General features: G+C 40.9%; 1 protein-coding gene and 1 long non-coding RNA gene across 3 annotated transcripts in view; one reads left to right on the top strand and one right to left on the bottom strand.

Annotated features, from left to right (window-relative positions):
- Positions 1–900: 900 nt before the first annotated feature.
- Positions 901–5409, bottom strand: LOC138756331 (uncharacterized). Its single transcript, XR_011352994.1, has 2 exons — positions 5270–5409; positions 901–1246 (listed from the first exon to the last, which is right to left on the bottom strand). It is a non-coding gene; the product is annotated as an uncharacterized lncRNA (long non-coding RNA).
- The window catches only part of LOC138756329 (uncharacterized), a 34765-nt gene continuing 25251 nt past the window's right edge, over positions 5158–14671 (top strand). The window contains exon 1 of one of the 2 annotated variants that reach the window (XM_069922857.1): positions 5158–5275. In XM_069922857.1, coding sequence (XP_069778958.1) covers positions 5261–5275 — 15 coding nt within the window. In that variant the 5' untranslated portion in view covers positions 5158–5260. Of the gene's footprint in view, positions 5276–8006; positions 8120–14671 lie in introns of those variants that run through there. The other variant, XM_069922856.1, reaches the window with a different exon arrangement.

Raw genomic sequence — 14671 nt, 5'->3', positions numbered from 1 at the left:
AGAGGAAGTGATGTCATCTGGGCAATGGAAGGCAGAGGTGATGTCATCCAGGAGGGAGGAGTACTCGCTAGGTATGATGGCAACTCACGAGTCACACATGCGGTAAAGCCATTCGGGGCCGGATGTGGCGTCAGTGCTGCGCTGCTCACTCAGGAGGGATTGAATTTACAGACACGCTGGTAATGTCCCTTCTTCCCGCATCCCGAACAGATCACCTCCTTAGACAGGCAGAATTACTGAGGGTGCTACTGTGGCGGTGGTGGGGTTGTGGCTCACTATCATGGAGGCAGTCTGTGATGCAGGGTCCAAACATGGCAGCACCTGTGGTGCACACATGGAAGCCCCTTTCTTACCCGTGATCTCGTTGGCATTGCATTGGGCAGAGTCGAGGGTCCTGGCAGATTGTCCTTTTCGAGCAGTCGCTGACAAATGTAGTCAGACTTCACTCCAGCCATGCAGGCATCAAGGACCAGCTCAACCACACACTGGGCTACGGGCATGTGGGCTGTAGCAGTGCCCCAGCAGTCTCTCCCCAGGTCATACAATGCTCGGAGGAACTCATCCATGGACTCATTGGGTTGCTGTCTCCTCGAGGCCAGTCGATACCGTAAGTACACTTTGTTTTCCTGGAGTCGGTAGAGGTTGTGGAGCTCGGCCATGGCCTCTGGATAGGTGGTACACTCGGTAGCCCACTCTAGCTTGTAGGACCTTGAGTTTCTTCTCGTCAGAGTTCACTAAGCCCACTGTGACTTCAGGCGATCCACTGCTCCTACCGTTCAAGAGCTCCGGGTGTCTGTGGATCAATTTTGAGTCTGTCATGTCTCAGCAGCTTGTCCATCCTGTGTGGAAAATTAATGTGTATTAAATTGATCCGCATTATCAATGACTCCAAAGACTGAGTGAGGAACAATAGGCTTTAATACACATTAGATTTCAGCTGGCCCAACTCCATGTTCTCGAATGAATGGAAGAAGCAGGGAGGAGTTGCAGGGAGTTGAGTTATCAGTGGGCGGGCCAGCCACTTATACACAGAACAGCAACAGTATATACATATATACATATCACCACAGGATCCCTCAGATGCTGAGCCCTTTGCTGGTCTGCTGTCACGGTCACCTTTCTCCTTCTCAATAGGGAAGGGTGTTCTTCCATTTCTAGAGCCCTGCGCCGTTCCTCTGCTCCCTGGAGTCTGCAACCCCTCCTGGCTGTTGTTGAATGCAGTCACTACCATCTTGGGTACACATCTCTGTAATTGCAGGATTATACTTACAAACACAATCAACTCCTTTAACAATCCACTTAAAGCCTGTACAACAGAGCTGCTAACATTATGACCAGGCAGTTGAACCCTTTGGAGCAACGCTGTGCCTCCACTCTCCACTCTCCTGGGTCTGCGCCAGCAGGGACCTTCAGCAGCATTTTGTTCAGAAAGGACTGAAAGATCTTCAGGTCTAGTTTAACCCATATGGCAATTTGGTGTTAGAATACATTTAATATCAGACAAACCAGCCTCCCAGAATCCACAGTGAGTCTGCATGGGAGAGGTTGAGCTTACTAAAATACCATCTTAATGAATACTTTCAGGTGAGCAGTGGATGCTTTGAGACCATCTCTGCTGGCTTTCCCAGTCACGGTTCTCAACTGTGTGGCCAACACCCCATTCCAGAATCACATCTCACATGAAACAATCTCATGCTGGCAAATGACTTTTCCATGGCAGAGTTGATGCCAAATGCATCCACAAACATTAAGCCTCTATGTCAAACATCTCCTTCTGAATTCTCTCATTAGCTAGGCCACACATTGAGTGGTCTCTGATCCAAATAAAAAGGTTGTGCTTGTTGGCTAGTACCAAACGCCTGACTGCCACTAACAACTGCTTGATGTCTGGTTCCACACGCCCAATATGTGACTCAGAAACGCCTCGGAAGACATTGGCATAATATATCCCTTAAAGGTTTATATGATACTCATAGAGGACATTGTCCATGTTTCATGGCATCACTAAACATTTTTCTGTCCCTATTACTAGTAACTGTATCACCTTCCCATTTACACATCAGGCCACGTAGCCCTAAACTGTATCCTTCGACAGCACATGATTGATATAATTTGCTCACAAGAATATCTGCATCAGCACCATGTACATAGAATGGTTTGTTTAGTCTAGAGTTGCATGGTTAGTGAAGCAGTTAGTGCAATGCTATAACAGCACCCGCGATCAGGGCTCAAATCTGGCCCTGTCTGTGAGGAGCTTTTGTGTTCTCCGTGTGTACACAATGGGTCCACCCACCCTCCAAAAAACGTAAGGGGTTTGTGGGTTAATTGATGTATTTGAGCAGCATAGATTCATGGGCCCGCAGTACCTATTACTGTGCTATATGTCTAAACTAAACCAAATTAAAGCTGGCATCTTACACTCTCCAGCTCACCCACATATCTGTCATGAGCAAAGCTGCCATGATTACTGTTCTACCTGGAGAACCCTGTTCATTTTACCCTTGCAGCTGGGTAAAGAATGAGATATAAACTCCAAGACAAGTCTGCACGGATATTACAACATAGGATGTCATAGTTACTATGGTAACACTACAAACAATACTTATCCTTAAAGGGATAGACACAAAATTACTAAGTGGCAAAAACACAAGGTTTTAATCTTTACCCTGCCTTCCTACTGCCTCAACACCAATATCCCCATCTTCTTGCCTGCAGGCTCTTCTCCACTTTGCCATTCATTCAGTAAAGACACATGATTGGATTTATTTTATTATTGTGTTTTCATCACCATTGAGGACATTGGATGGATAATGGATAATAGAACGCCCAGCATTTTTCCAATATAAATGCTAACCTACTTATCAAACCCATGCCTGAAAATAAATCTTAAAAAAACAAAGGTAATGTGGCATGCCAGTTCTTAATCATTGGTTTTTCAACCAACTGAAATTATTATTTCCTTATTAAATAGTTTCAAGACAAAGGAAGTCAAACTAACTGAACCTTTAGGAATTGTCACAATCCTCTCTGCGGGTCACATCATGTTTACTTGGCTAGGATTTTTTCAATAGAGAGACAAAGGCAACATATGGGCTATCACCACTCTTTTCCATTCCAATCACACGTGATATTGATCAAAAAATAAAACATGATTTCTTCATCATGTCTGGTTTAAATTCTTCAAATTTGAGATCATGTATGGCAATTTCCTTCCTTGAAGTCAATTTGGGCTTTTACAACAGTCTAACAGTTCCAATGTTGCCATTATTGAGGCAATGATCTAAAAACATGGTTGATAATCCTTGACCCATCAGCTGTGCTACCTTGCCCTTCCCCAGAAGAACTGCAGAAAGCAACCATTGGGGTTGGACATTAAATATTGGCCATGACAGTGATGTCCACATCTGCAACAGATTAACACCATCCCTAAATCTATTCCATCAGGCTGCACGGAAACTTTACAAGTTTTCATGTTACGTGTCTAAACTCCTTTACTGATCCTGACAAGACAAATCCCATCATGGCACTCCTTCTCTATCAGAAGTATAACATTCCTAAGGTACTTTATAATACTCGAGTTGGTGCTTCTTCAGACCTTTATGTAATGTGAAAAGACATCTACATTTTTGTATTCAAGTTCTTTTTCTCTGCTTTAAGTGGACGCTCTTTTATTTGGAGGCTGTGCTCTCTGGTCCTGGACTCTCCCACTGCAGGAAACATCTTCGCCACATCCACTCTATCCAGCCCTTTCAATATTTGGTAAGTTTCAATGAGATCCTCCCTCATCCTTGTAAACTCCAGCAAGTTCAGGCCTAGAGCCAGCAAATGCTCCTAGTACTTTAACCCCGTCATTCCTGGGATTATTTTTGTAAATACCCTCTGGAAGCTCTCCAGTGCTAGGACATCCTTCCTTAGATATGGGATCCAAAATACTCCAAATATGGTATCACCAATGGCTTATAAAGCCTCAGCCTTAATCGTTGCTTTTATATTCCAGTCCTCTCAAAACTTAGACCACATATCCACTTTGCTAATATATCCATTAAGACCCGCAGTTACCTCAACGACATCTCTTCCCACCCTGACTCCTGTGAAGATTCCATTCCTTTCTCTCAATTCCTCTGTCTCTGCCACATCTGCTCCAAGTATGAGACCATCCATTCCTGGACATCTGAGATCTCCTCCTCCAGAAAACGTGGCTTCCACCCCTCTGCCATTTAACCACCCCTCACCCTTATCTCCTTTATATATCTCCTTTATCCCCTGCTCTTTTCCCTCCCAGACATAACAAAAATAGGGTTCCCCTTGTCCTTACCTACTAGCCCACCAGCCTACATATACAACATTTTATTCTCTGCATTTTTATGTCACCTACCTAAATCAAGTCCACCTGCAAATTGGAATAACAAGAACAACTTATATTCCATTTCAGCACTCTCCAATTAGTTGTCATAAATATCGACCTCCAATTTCCATTAACCTCTTCCCCCAGTGTCTCCCTTTCCCTGCCCCGTCTCCTTTCCTCCAGCTCGCCACTCCGTTCCCCTCCTTCTTGTATGAGCTATCCTTCTTAACCTTCTGCCCTCTAGCCTATTATTTCTCAGCATCTGTCTCCTCGGCCCTCCCACTTGTATCCATCTATTACCTCTTACCTGTTAACCTGTGCTCCTCCACTTCCCCTTCCTCCCTCCTCCCCTCCCCTACCTTTTTAATTAGGAGCCCATCTGTTTTTCCAGATTCCTGATGATGCTCAGGCCCAAAATGTTAGTTGCCTATTACTTCCTTTGGATGCTGTATGACCTGTTGATTTCTCCAGCACCTTTGTATATTGCGCTCCATTTTGCTTATTCTTACATGAAGACCACTAGTAAAACAAGTCAAAATGGTTCACAGGAAGATCAGGACCAGGCCAGAGGAAGACACAGCAGAGCAGTAGGATTGCTTCAAAAGCACGAATGGAGTGGATTCAGGGAGGCAACCATTTACAATCCCCACATCAACATTGATGAGTATACGAGCTCAATGACTGGCTACGTAAGCAGGTTTATTGAGGATGTTATGGTGATCAAATGTGACACACAATCAGGACAAATCAGAAAACTTGGCTGGATGTGGAGATTCATGCATTGATGCTGCCTTCAGATTGGGTGACAAGATGGCATTAAGTTCAGCAAGGGATGAACTTTCTCGAGCAAGTAGGAAGGCAAAGTATGGGTACACACAGAATTGACAGCAGTAACATAACGAGCTCAAACCATAAATGAGTTACCTGCAGGTCAGTGATGATAATGCCTCCCTTCCTGACAGGTTGAATACCTTCTATGCATGGTTTTATGAGAAAAATAAGGTGACATGAAGGTAAGCCGTCTGAAGAATAGACTCCCTGTATAACCACAGCTAAGGTGAGGAGAATTCTATCTGGGGTAAACCCAGGCAAAGCAGCAGGACCAGATAACATACCTGGTTGAGTGCTGAAGATCTGTGCAGCCCAGGTGACAGAGGTCATAATGGACAGCTTCAATATCTCACTGCAGCAGTTCACTGACCCCACAAGATTCAAGACAGCCACTATCATCCCAGTGCCCTAGAGAGCAACTGTAATGGCACAAAATGAATATTGCCCAATGGTACTGACCTCTACCATCATGAAGTGCTATGAGCAACTGGTAATGGGACACATCAAATCACACCTTACAGTGAAATTGGACCCATTCCAGTTTGTTTAACATCCAAACCAGCTCACAGATGAGGCCATAGCCTTTACACTCCACTCCATCTTGACCCTCCACTCCATCCTGACCCACCTCAAGAATTGGCTCATACGCCAGGCTATTGTTCATTGACTTCAATACAATCCTACCTCAGAGGCTGGTGGATGAACTCTTCTTGCTGGGACTCTCTGCAACTGGATTCTGGACTGCTTGAACAAAAGACTAGTCAGTTTGAGTTGAGAACAACATCTTAAGTCCCATCACACTGAGCACTATAGCACCTCAGGGTTGTGTGCTCATTTTTTATGTATGTATGTGATTATTATGTGCTGCATGTGCACCAGGGTCTGATCAAAGCCCCTTTGAACCTTCACTTTCTGAATTCACTCCTCTGTCAGAAAATAGCCTTCACCTTTATTCCTTGAACCAAAGTTCATAATCCCTGGGGCTGTATGTCATCTGCCACCTCTTTCCACATTCTTTCAACCTGTCCAAATCCTTTCACAGTTTCCCTTCTTTCTCAATAGTATCCACCACTCCACCTATCTTCATATCATCTGTCCATAATGCCATTAATTCATATCTATATCATCAACATATAAAGTAGCAGACTAACTCAGATCCCAGCAGAACATCACTAGCCAGAACAACGGCCCTACAATATGATAAAAAGAAAAGAGTAATTGCAACCTACCAGCAGTACATCTAACCAAACACAATTCATTGCCCAGAATATAGAGTATACTGTTGTGAACATTTTCTCTGTTTCTTGGGGACTCTCAGCATTAACTGAGACCGAAATCTATGACTCCATCTGTGGAGACTGCAGCACTTCTGGGAAGATTTATAATTTTCTGTGTGAAAAGAGGAACTTTGGAATGAAGCACTGTGGGTGGAATGACACATGGTTGGCAGGAACATCTCGGGAAATCTGGAGGGAGGGACGTTGTACAGTGGCCACTCCATTGAGTTTCCCTTTTTATTGGTTTATTCATCCAGTCTCTGGCTCCATGTACCTAAAATTACCAAACTACAGCTTCAAGCCTACTTTCCCCCGATTGTGGTATTAAACAAGGAAGCTTGTCCATCCCATCAAAAGCAGACATCACCAACCTTCTCTTTTGATTAATGTCCAAGGTTTAAAAAAAGCATTTAAATCACTGCTTTTGATGCATCTTATATCTGTCTGTCAAAGAAGTCCACACAAGAAAAAAATGAAACTGGCCTTCTTCTCCCCATCCAGCTGCTGACCAACTGAGGAGGTTGGATTTATCCCCTTTAAAAGCCAAAAGATATTCCAAAAAACGTTGGCAGTTTGGTTGGCTTTTGTAGGATTATTGAGGTGTTACAGTATTTCATTATTCAGAAGTCTGAGCCAGGAAATTGCAGCATGAAAGTTTTCTCCCCTCAAGTTTTGAATTTCCCATTTTTAGAATTAATGATTTGTCCACTTTCCTGGCAGCTACATTCACCAGAAGCTTGCCACTGGGCCATTCAAAATTCAAAGCCAAAATAAATATTTTCTTCTTAAACATGTCATATTTTCCAACCATTCAGTCATTTTGAAGTGACAAAGGAATTAAGCAAGAGTGTAATTGACATAATATTTTATACTTCTTTTATCTTGTCAAGATCTTTTAGATTCTCTACATCAGCTAAGACCATAAGATAGGAGTAGAAGTAGGCCATTCAACCTATCGAGTTTGCTCCACCATTCCATTTTAACCTGATCCATTCTTCCTCTCAGCCCCACTCTGTTGCCTTCTCCCCATAACCCTTGATATCCTGACTATTCAGAAAATTCATACTATTCAGATATCTGCTGCCAGTGTGTAGATAGGTTAACAAGCTACTCCCATTGACTTTGCTCATGCAGCACATATTAGGAAAATGCCTCTATTGCAGTTCCTGGCCTCTGATCAATCTCCTCTCATGAGAGCACAGCTGACATTGGGAGTTTACTCATTTCATAATTTAAACACGACACCACGATTATTACCATTTGTTTTAAATCGGACCAGGATTTTCATTGCTTAAGGAAGTACACACCTAAACATATCATCAGATTGAATTACCTTCTGGTGATTCCCCATAACACTTTGTTTTGTACACACATTCATTGTCTTCATGCATTTCATTAAGCTAATGCTGTACAACGTCCCTCCCTCCAGATTTCCCGAGATGTTCCTGCCAACCATGTGTCATTCCACCCACAGTGCTTCATTCCAAAGTTCCTCTTTTCACACAGAAAATTATAAATCTTCCCAGAAGTGCTGCAGTCTCCACAGATGGAGTCATAGATTTCGGTCTCAGTTAATGCTGAGAGTCCCCAAGAAACAGAGAAAATGTTCACAACAGTATACTCTATATTCTGGGCAATGAATTGTGTTTGGTTAGATGTACTACTGGTAGGTTGCAATTATTATTTTCTTTTTATCATTTACTGTGTTGTTTGATTGTACAAATGTTCTACTTTCTGGAACTGGGTGGATTCACATGTTAGTAGCTTTTTCTGATCCTGGAAGTGGTGTTTAAATCCAGCTTGCACTATTTAGAGTCCTATTTCTCTGTTGGTTGTACTATTAGCTTTGCACTGACTCTGGCGTCAACTGGTTTAGGTTCATTTTAGTTCTTTTTCAATTCTAATAGAGGGCATTCACTGACTTTCTAGCAAATTGCACAGTTTCTGCAAATTTGCTTTAGGGATCCTATACAATATATAGGAGCAGAAATTCATGAACAAAAATAATAATGTATACATTGATAGTCAGTTTTAGTTGAACATTTTTATAACTTTCCCTCAGGGGATCAAAGAGCTGAGCTAAAAATATGTGAAAAATAAAAGTCTTCATTATTTTTTATATGTAATCAAATAAATACTTAACTGTATGAAAGAATGTTTAGAACTGCATTCATCCTAGCACTAATTAATTATTATTCATTAAGTTTGCTGGCAAGGATTCATTTAGCTTTACTGAAGATGGTGACCATACTTCCTGGAAGTCTAGATTCAGATGGGGGTGGTGGGGATTGAGTGCTTTGATTTATTTCAAGGACAGATATTTGGGGGTGATCTAAAACCACATACAGGTCAGAGCCCATGAGATGACAGTCTCCCTCCCGTAAATAACATCGGTGAATTACATTGACCTTTTCACAGCCAGCATTGATAGAAACAGTTTTCAATTTCTACATTTATCAAATCAAATCAAATCAAATCAAATAGCTTTTTATTGTCATTGTACAAGTTATACAACGAGATTTATGACAGCAGTACAAGGTTACCAATGCAGCGACGCAACCACAGGCAGCACCACAGAAGTTAAATTAAAAAATTAATTTACAGTGCCGTATATGTCCCTTATGTGAATGGAGGGGGGGTGTCGGCTGTATGTATAATAGGTGTGGAGGACAGAGAGGGGAATTTGTGGATATGTGTGTTCAGTGTAGTGACAGCCTGGGGTAAAAAGCTGTTTCTGAGTCTGTTTTTGTTCTTGTCTTGATTGACCTGTAGCGTCTGCCAGAGGGTAGTAGGTCAAACAGATGCAGGGCAGGGTGGGTGGGATCCTTTATTATTGCTTGTGCTCTACTGAGGCAACGAAAGGTGTTGAGATCCTTCAGGGAGGGTAGGGGACATCCAATTATCTTTTCTGCTGCCCTCACCACCCGTTGAAGTCTTTGCCGCTCTTCTTCATTGCAATGGGAGAACCATACTGTGCTGCAGTACAGCAGGATGCTCTGTATGGAGGAACTGCAGAAGGTAATCAGCATCTTCTGACCCACCTTGCTCTTTTTGAGCATTCTCAGGAAGTACAGGCGCCTCTGGGCCTTTTTGATGACTGCTGAAGTGTTTACAGTCCAGGAGAGGTCCTCTGAGATATTGATGCCCAGGAGGGTGAAGCTGTGGACCGTCGTCACACAGTCACCATCTAAGTATAGGGGGAGCAGGTCAGACCTGTGCTTCCTGAAGTCCAGAATGATTTCCTTTGTTTTTGTGGTGTTTAGGATCAGGTTATGAGCCCGGCACCACTCGGTCAGATTCAGGATTTCATTCCTGTAGGCAGACTCATCTCCCCCTGTGATCAACCCCACCACCGTGGGGTTAAGTTTGCTGGCAAGGATTCATTTAGCTTTACTGAAGATGGTGACCATACTTCACTTCATTAAGTGAATTTAAGTTCCCCAGCTACTGTGATGGAATTTGAATAGTTACCTCTGGGCCTTTGGTCTGTGCTTCTAGGTTCTAGACCAGTCACTTAAACACAATATCACTGAAAGAATATAAACTGATCTGGAGAAATTTATGCTTATAATTAAGGTCTTGCAGTCCAAAATTATCAATCACTGAATTAGCTGCAAATGCAAATACTTTACCTTCAGGTGGGTTTACAAGAATATACTCTTCCAAATCAATGGTACAAAATCAGAATTATTTTGTGGCCAGCAAAATTATCTCTGATGAAATGGAATCGTATTCCACGCCCCAGAATGTTCTATTTTCATAATTACAACTTCAACTCTTTCCAAATTTAGGAATAAAATTCTATGGTAACTGTTTTTAGTGAATAGATTTGCACATTTATTTCATCATGCATGTGTAAATAGCCTGTAATAGCTAGAGATTCATTAAATTATGTTGGATGAAGTTCATTAACTTTTCCATATCATTATTGTCTGAAATTATATAGATGTTAAGAAGATCCTTGTCATTTTATACTTTTGGTTAGATGGTGACTTGACTATAACTACTCTTTTGCAACAATAGGGGGAAATTCTTAGTTCATTTTTAAAATAATATGAAAATATGATTCTGGTTTCCATGAAAAAGACTAGTTAAACAATAAAACTTATACAGCAGATTATCATACCTTTCAATAACAGCATGGGCTGGATTTTGCAGTTAAAATGGAAGTGATGTTCAAATCAAATACCCAATTCAAGCAGGGCCCAGGCCCGAAAAATTGGTTGCCCTTTACTTCCTGTGGATGTTGTGTGACGTGCTGAGTTTCTCCAGCACTTCTGCAAATTGGACCCAATTCAGGCAACTGTATATGTATAATTAAATGCATAAATCAGGATATTTCCAGTTCATGGAAAAGTCATATTATAATAACCTCTCTTCAAAAATGGAAAATTCTGGAAGGACTGAGAAGGTCAAAGAGCATCAGTTTATTGCTCCAAATGGTACCTCTCCTCCTGGATCCCGATCCAAACACATGGAATGGCATGAATTACCTGAAACCTATTTAATTCCATAACACTCTATGAAACATCATGGGATGCTTTTGCAATGTTAAAGGTACAATAACAGAAACTTGTTTTCATAAAAACCGACCAATGCTGGAAAAAAATTCAAAAGCACCCATGGGAAGGGAATCAGTCAGCGTTTCAAGTCTCCAACTTTTCAGAGGTTTTGACGAAGAGCCACCGATGCGAAATGTTGACTATTTCTCTTTCAACAGCCTGCTGCTTGTCCTGTTGAGTTTTGTTTTTAACTTACTACTTTTCATTTCAGATTCCCAGCATCTGCCTTTTTTCTCATTTTAATTTACTGTACATTATCATATCGATTGCTTATGTTACTCGATAAATATATCCATTCTTTTAATGACAGATGAAGTCTCAATTACTGCCAAATAAGAGCTATTAGTTGACTCATTGGCTGGTCAATGGGATTAGAACATTAGCTACTTAATGGTGGACATGAACATGATTTGTCAAACAGCTTGTTTTGTACTGTATAACTACTAATGATTTTACAAGTTTGACTTTAATATTTTTCAGATTTTAATTATGGTAATTATTTTCAATTGTAAAGGTTTTTTTGTTAATTTCTTGCCTTCTGTCTCTTTTTCTTCTCCCCATTTCCCCCAACTTCTTTTTAATCTCTCTGCTTTCTGAAACTCATTGACCTATTAAAATTAGTTGTTGATGGTTCCTGATTTAGATTCTGAATCAATAATTAATAGTTCTTCAAAGTTATTGGTTAAAGAATTGCTCATTTGCTTACCCTCCTCATATGAGATGCCAATTTTGGACAGAAAGTTCCACCTCTAAAGCTAATAACCAATAGCATCTTGCAAATGACAGGTTCTGTTTGTTTGCCATTGTCCAACAGTCAAAGCAGTCCAACTAAATATTTTTAGTTTAGTTTAGAGATTCAGCACAGTTACAGGCCCTTCTGGCCCATGAGCCCACGTAGACACAGGGAGAATGTATAAATTCCTTATAGACAGCAGAGGAATCTAACTCTGGTCACTTGTGCTGTAATAGTAATGCACTAACTCCAATGTTAAGAGTATTGACCTAATAGTTTTCAATGTAAAGTTGATTTAGAACATCTGTCTTAAACAAAAATAGCTTGTGAATAACAATGATAAGAAGAATTTCTTCTGCATTAATCCTCATTGAACTTGTTTGCAAAAACACAAAATTAATGGAGTATGTTCTAATAAGTACTACCCCTAGAGAGAGCAAGAGAGAGAGAGAAAAACACACACACACACACACACACACACACACACACACACACACACACACAGAACACAGACAGGCAGACACACACACGCACTCAGACAGAGACAGACACACACACACAAACAGATACACACACACAGAACACAGACAGGCAGACACACACACACAGACACAAACACGCACTCAGACAGACAGACACACACACACACACACACACACACACACACACACACACACACACACACACACATGTATCCTTACATGTACAAACTACTTCCCAATAACACAAACACACATGTAAGCGTATACAGACATGCAGGATTTTTTAATCTGTTCGACTGTTTTGAAAGATGGGTAAATTCCCTCTTACTTTTTCACTGCTTTTCTTGATTTGAATATCTAATATATTGCTATCAATGTTCTAAACTTTTACTAAAAGTCTAAATATTTATCAAAATTAAATATATTATAATTGCAATTATTTTTTAATCTGAAAAATAACCTATTTTTCAGCGAATATATTTGTTGCTCTTCATACAAAAATTCAAGAAAATATTTGACATAATACAGTGTAGAGTAGTTTAAACACCATGTTCTATAACAATGTAATTTTATTATTGAAATTGGTAAATTGAATTCATGCAACCATGGCAACATCAGCAAAAATCTTTACCACTGACTGAGTCTACAACAACCCTGACTCAATGCCACGTCAAGGCAGATTTGGAGTCCCTTCAGATGTTGCCTGTGGGAATAGCCATCTGTTTCCAGGCAGATGAGGATTTAAATAAAATTTCACAGGATGGATTTTTAATTTTGCAAGACGGACCTTTATTTTCCTTTCCTCTATAATTTTCTCCTCTCCACTCCTGAAGTTCTGACTCATGTCGGACAAATTTCACAGGCATTTCGCCCAAATGCCCTTTCATTGTGCCTGTGCCTCAGTGTAAGATTTGGCAGGCAAATCAACCCAGATATCCTTTTTTCCCGCTGACATTAATGGTTTTACAGTCTTGCACCACATAATGTCCATTCAGGCAACATTCGACCTCATATATGTCTGTGGTCCCATAAGCTTATAATAGAGTTCAATAATCCCAATTGGAGAACAGGGTGTAGCGGACCTAACTGGACTGGCTTATGTATGTACTGTACAGTATTTTCTGTCATTATTTTATTGTGAACTTTTCCTACTTATAAATATAAAGTTTACCGTAAAACAGTGTATGTTTCAACTCGTAACCAGCAGCAACCAATCTCATGTATCATGCGTCTCTTGGGTGTTGTAGCATTAGCTCTCGGTTTCATTTTCTTTTGAAAATATTATTGGTCAATACAGATACATAACAGTATCCCATATAACTTTGTTAAGTATATAATATGGTCTTTGCACAATGTCCAAATCGCAAAACGTCCTATTTCACAGAATGCTTTGTGGACATTAAGCAATGCATGACTATGTTTCCAGCTGGTTACATTAGGTGGTAATTAGGAGGATTCTTCCTTCCCCCATTCCTATAGCTGCAACTCCTTCCCCTGACCCATTTCAGTATTGAGAAACTAAGCAAGGGCAGCGTTCTTGCAAACTCAATCATCGGCACATCCAACCAATCTAAAAATGTAATTATTCTCGGTAAAGCTGTGATTGTAACTTTATTCCCTGTGAATGGTCCCAGAGTAAGACAAGAAGAGAAACAAGCCCAGAAACGGGTATCTAGAGCAAAAAAGCACTGAAAGTATTCAGCTGGTCAATCAGGATCTGTTGAGGCAAAAGGTACATGTAGATACAGTAAAATTCCCATTATCTGGAATTCAAGCAACCAGCAACTGACAAAAAAATTGAGGAAAATAAATAGGTAAAAAATAGGAAAGATTAGAAGTGGCATCCCAGCGGTTATTTTGCCGATCCATCCAACATGCAATCTCAAGCGTGTTTGAGATTAATCACATCCAGCATCTATCCAGAGGTGCTGGATACCAGGGTTCTTACTGTAGTTTGGATTTCACCCTGCACCAGGACTGAAAAGGAAGAGGAAAGATGGTCAGGATACAGCAGTGCAAGAGAGGGGTGGGACAGAGATGAGAAGGTAATAGGTGGAACCAGACTGGAGAAGTGGAAGGGAAATTAGGTGGGCAATATGGAAATGTGTTTGAGATCTCCATCAACCATGGCAGAGGAAATGCTAAATTTCAGGAAGGAAGACATTTAAGAAGCCTTGGAACAGAAGGTTTCATCTTACGAACAGATGAAGTGGAGACAATGAAAATGAGAGAAAAGGGAGTTATCTTTGCAGAAGGCAGGGTTGGAGGAAGTATCATCAAGGTCATTGTAGCAACATGTCAGTGGTAAATCTCTTTTAGTGAGATAGAGGAAGAGAGATACAGAAAAGAAAGGGAAGTGTTGTAGATAGGCCGGGTGAATTTCAGGGAAGGTGGAAGTTGGTGGCAAAGTTGTTGTAATTGATGATTTCCTTATGAGTGAT

The sequence above is a fragment of the Narcine bancroftii genome, chromosome 3 (genome assembly GCF_036971445.1).
Source record: "Narcine bancroftii isolate sNarBan1 chromosome 3, sNarBan1.hap1, whole genome shotgun sequence".
NCBI classification, from domain to species: Eukaryota; Metazoa; Chordata; class Chondrichthyes; order Torpediniformes; family Narcinidae; genus Narcine; species Narcine bancroftii.
The sequence above is the reverse complement of the archived record's forward strand: the minus strand, read 5'-3'. Positions and strand labels throughout refer to the sequence as shown.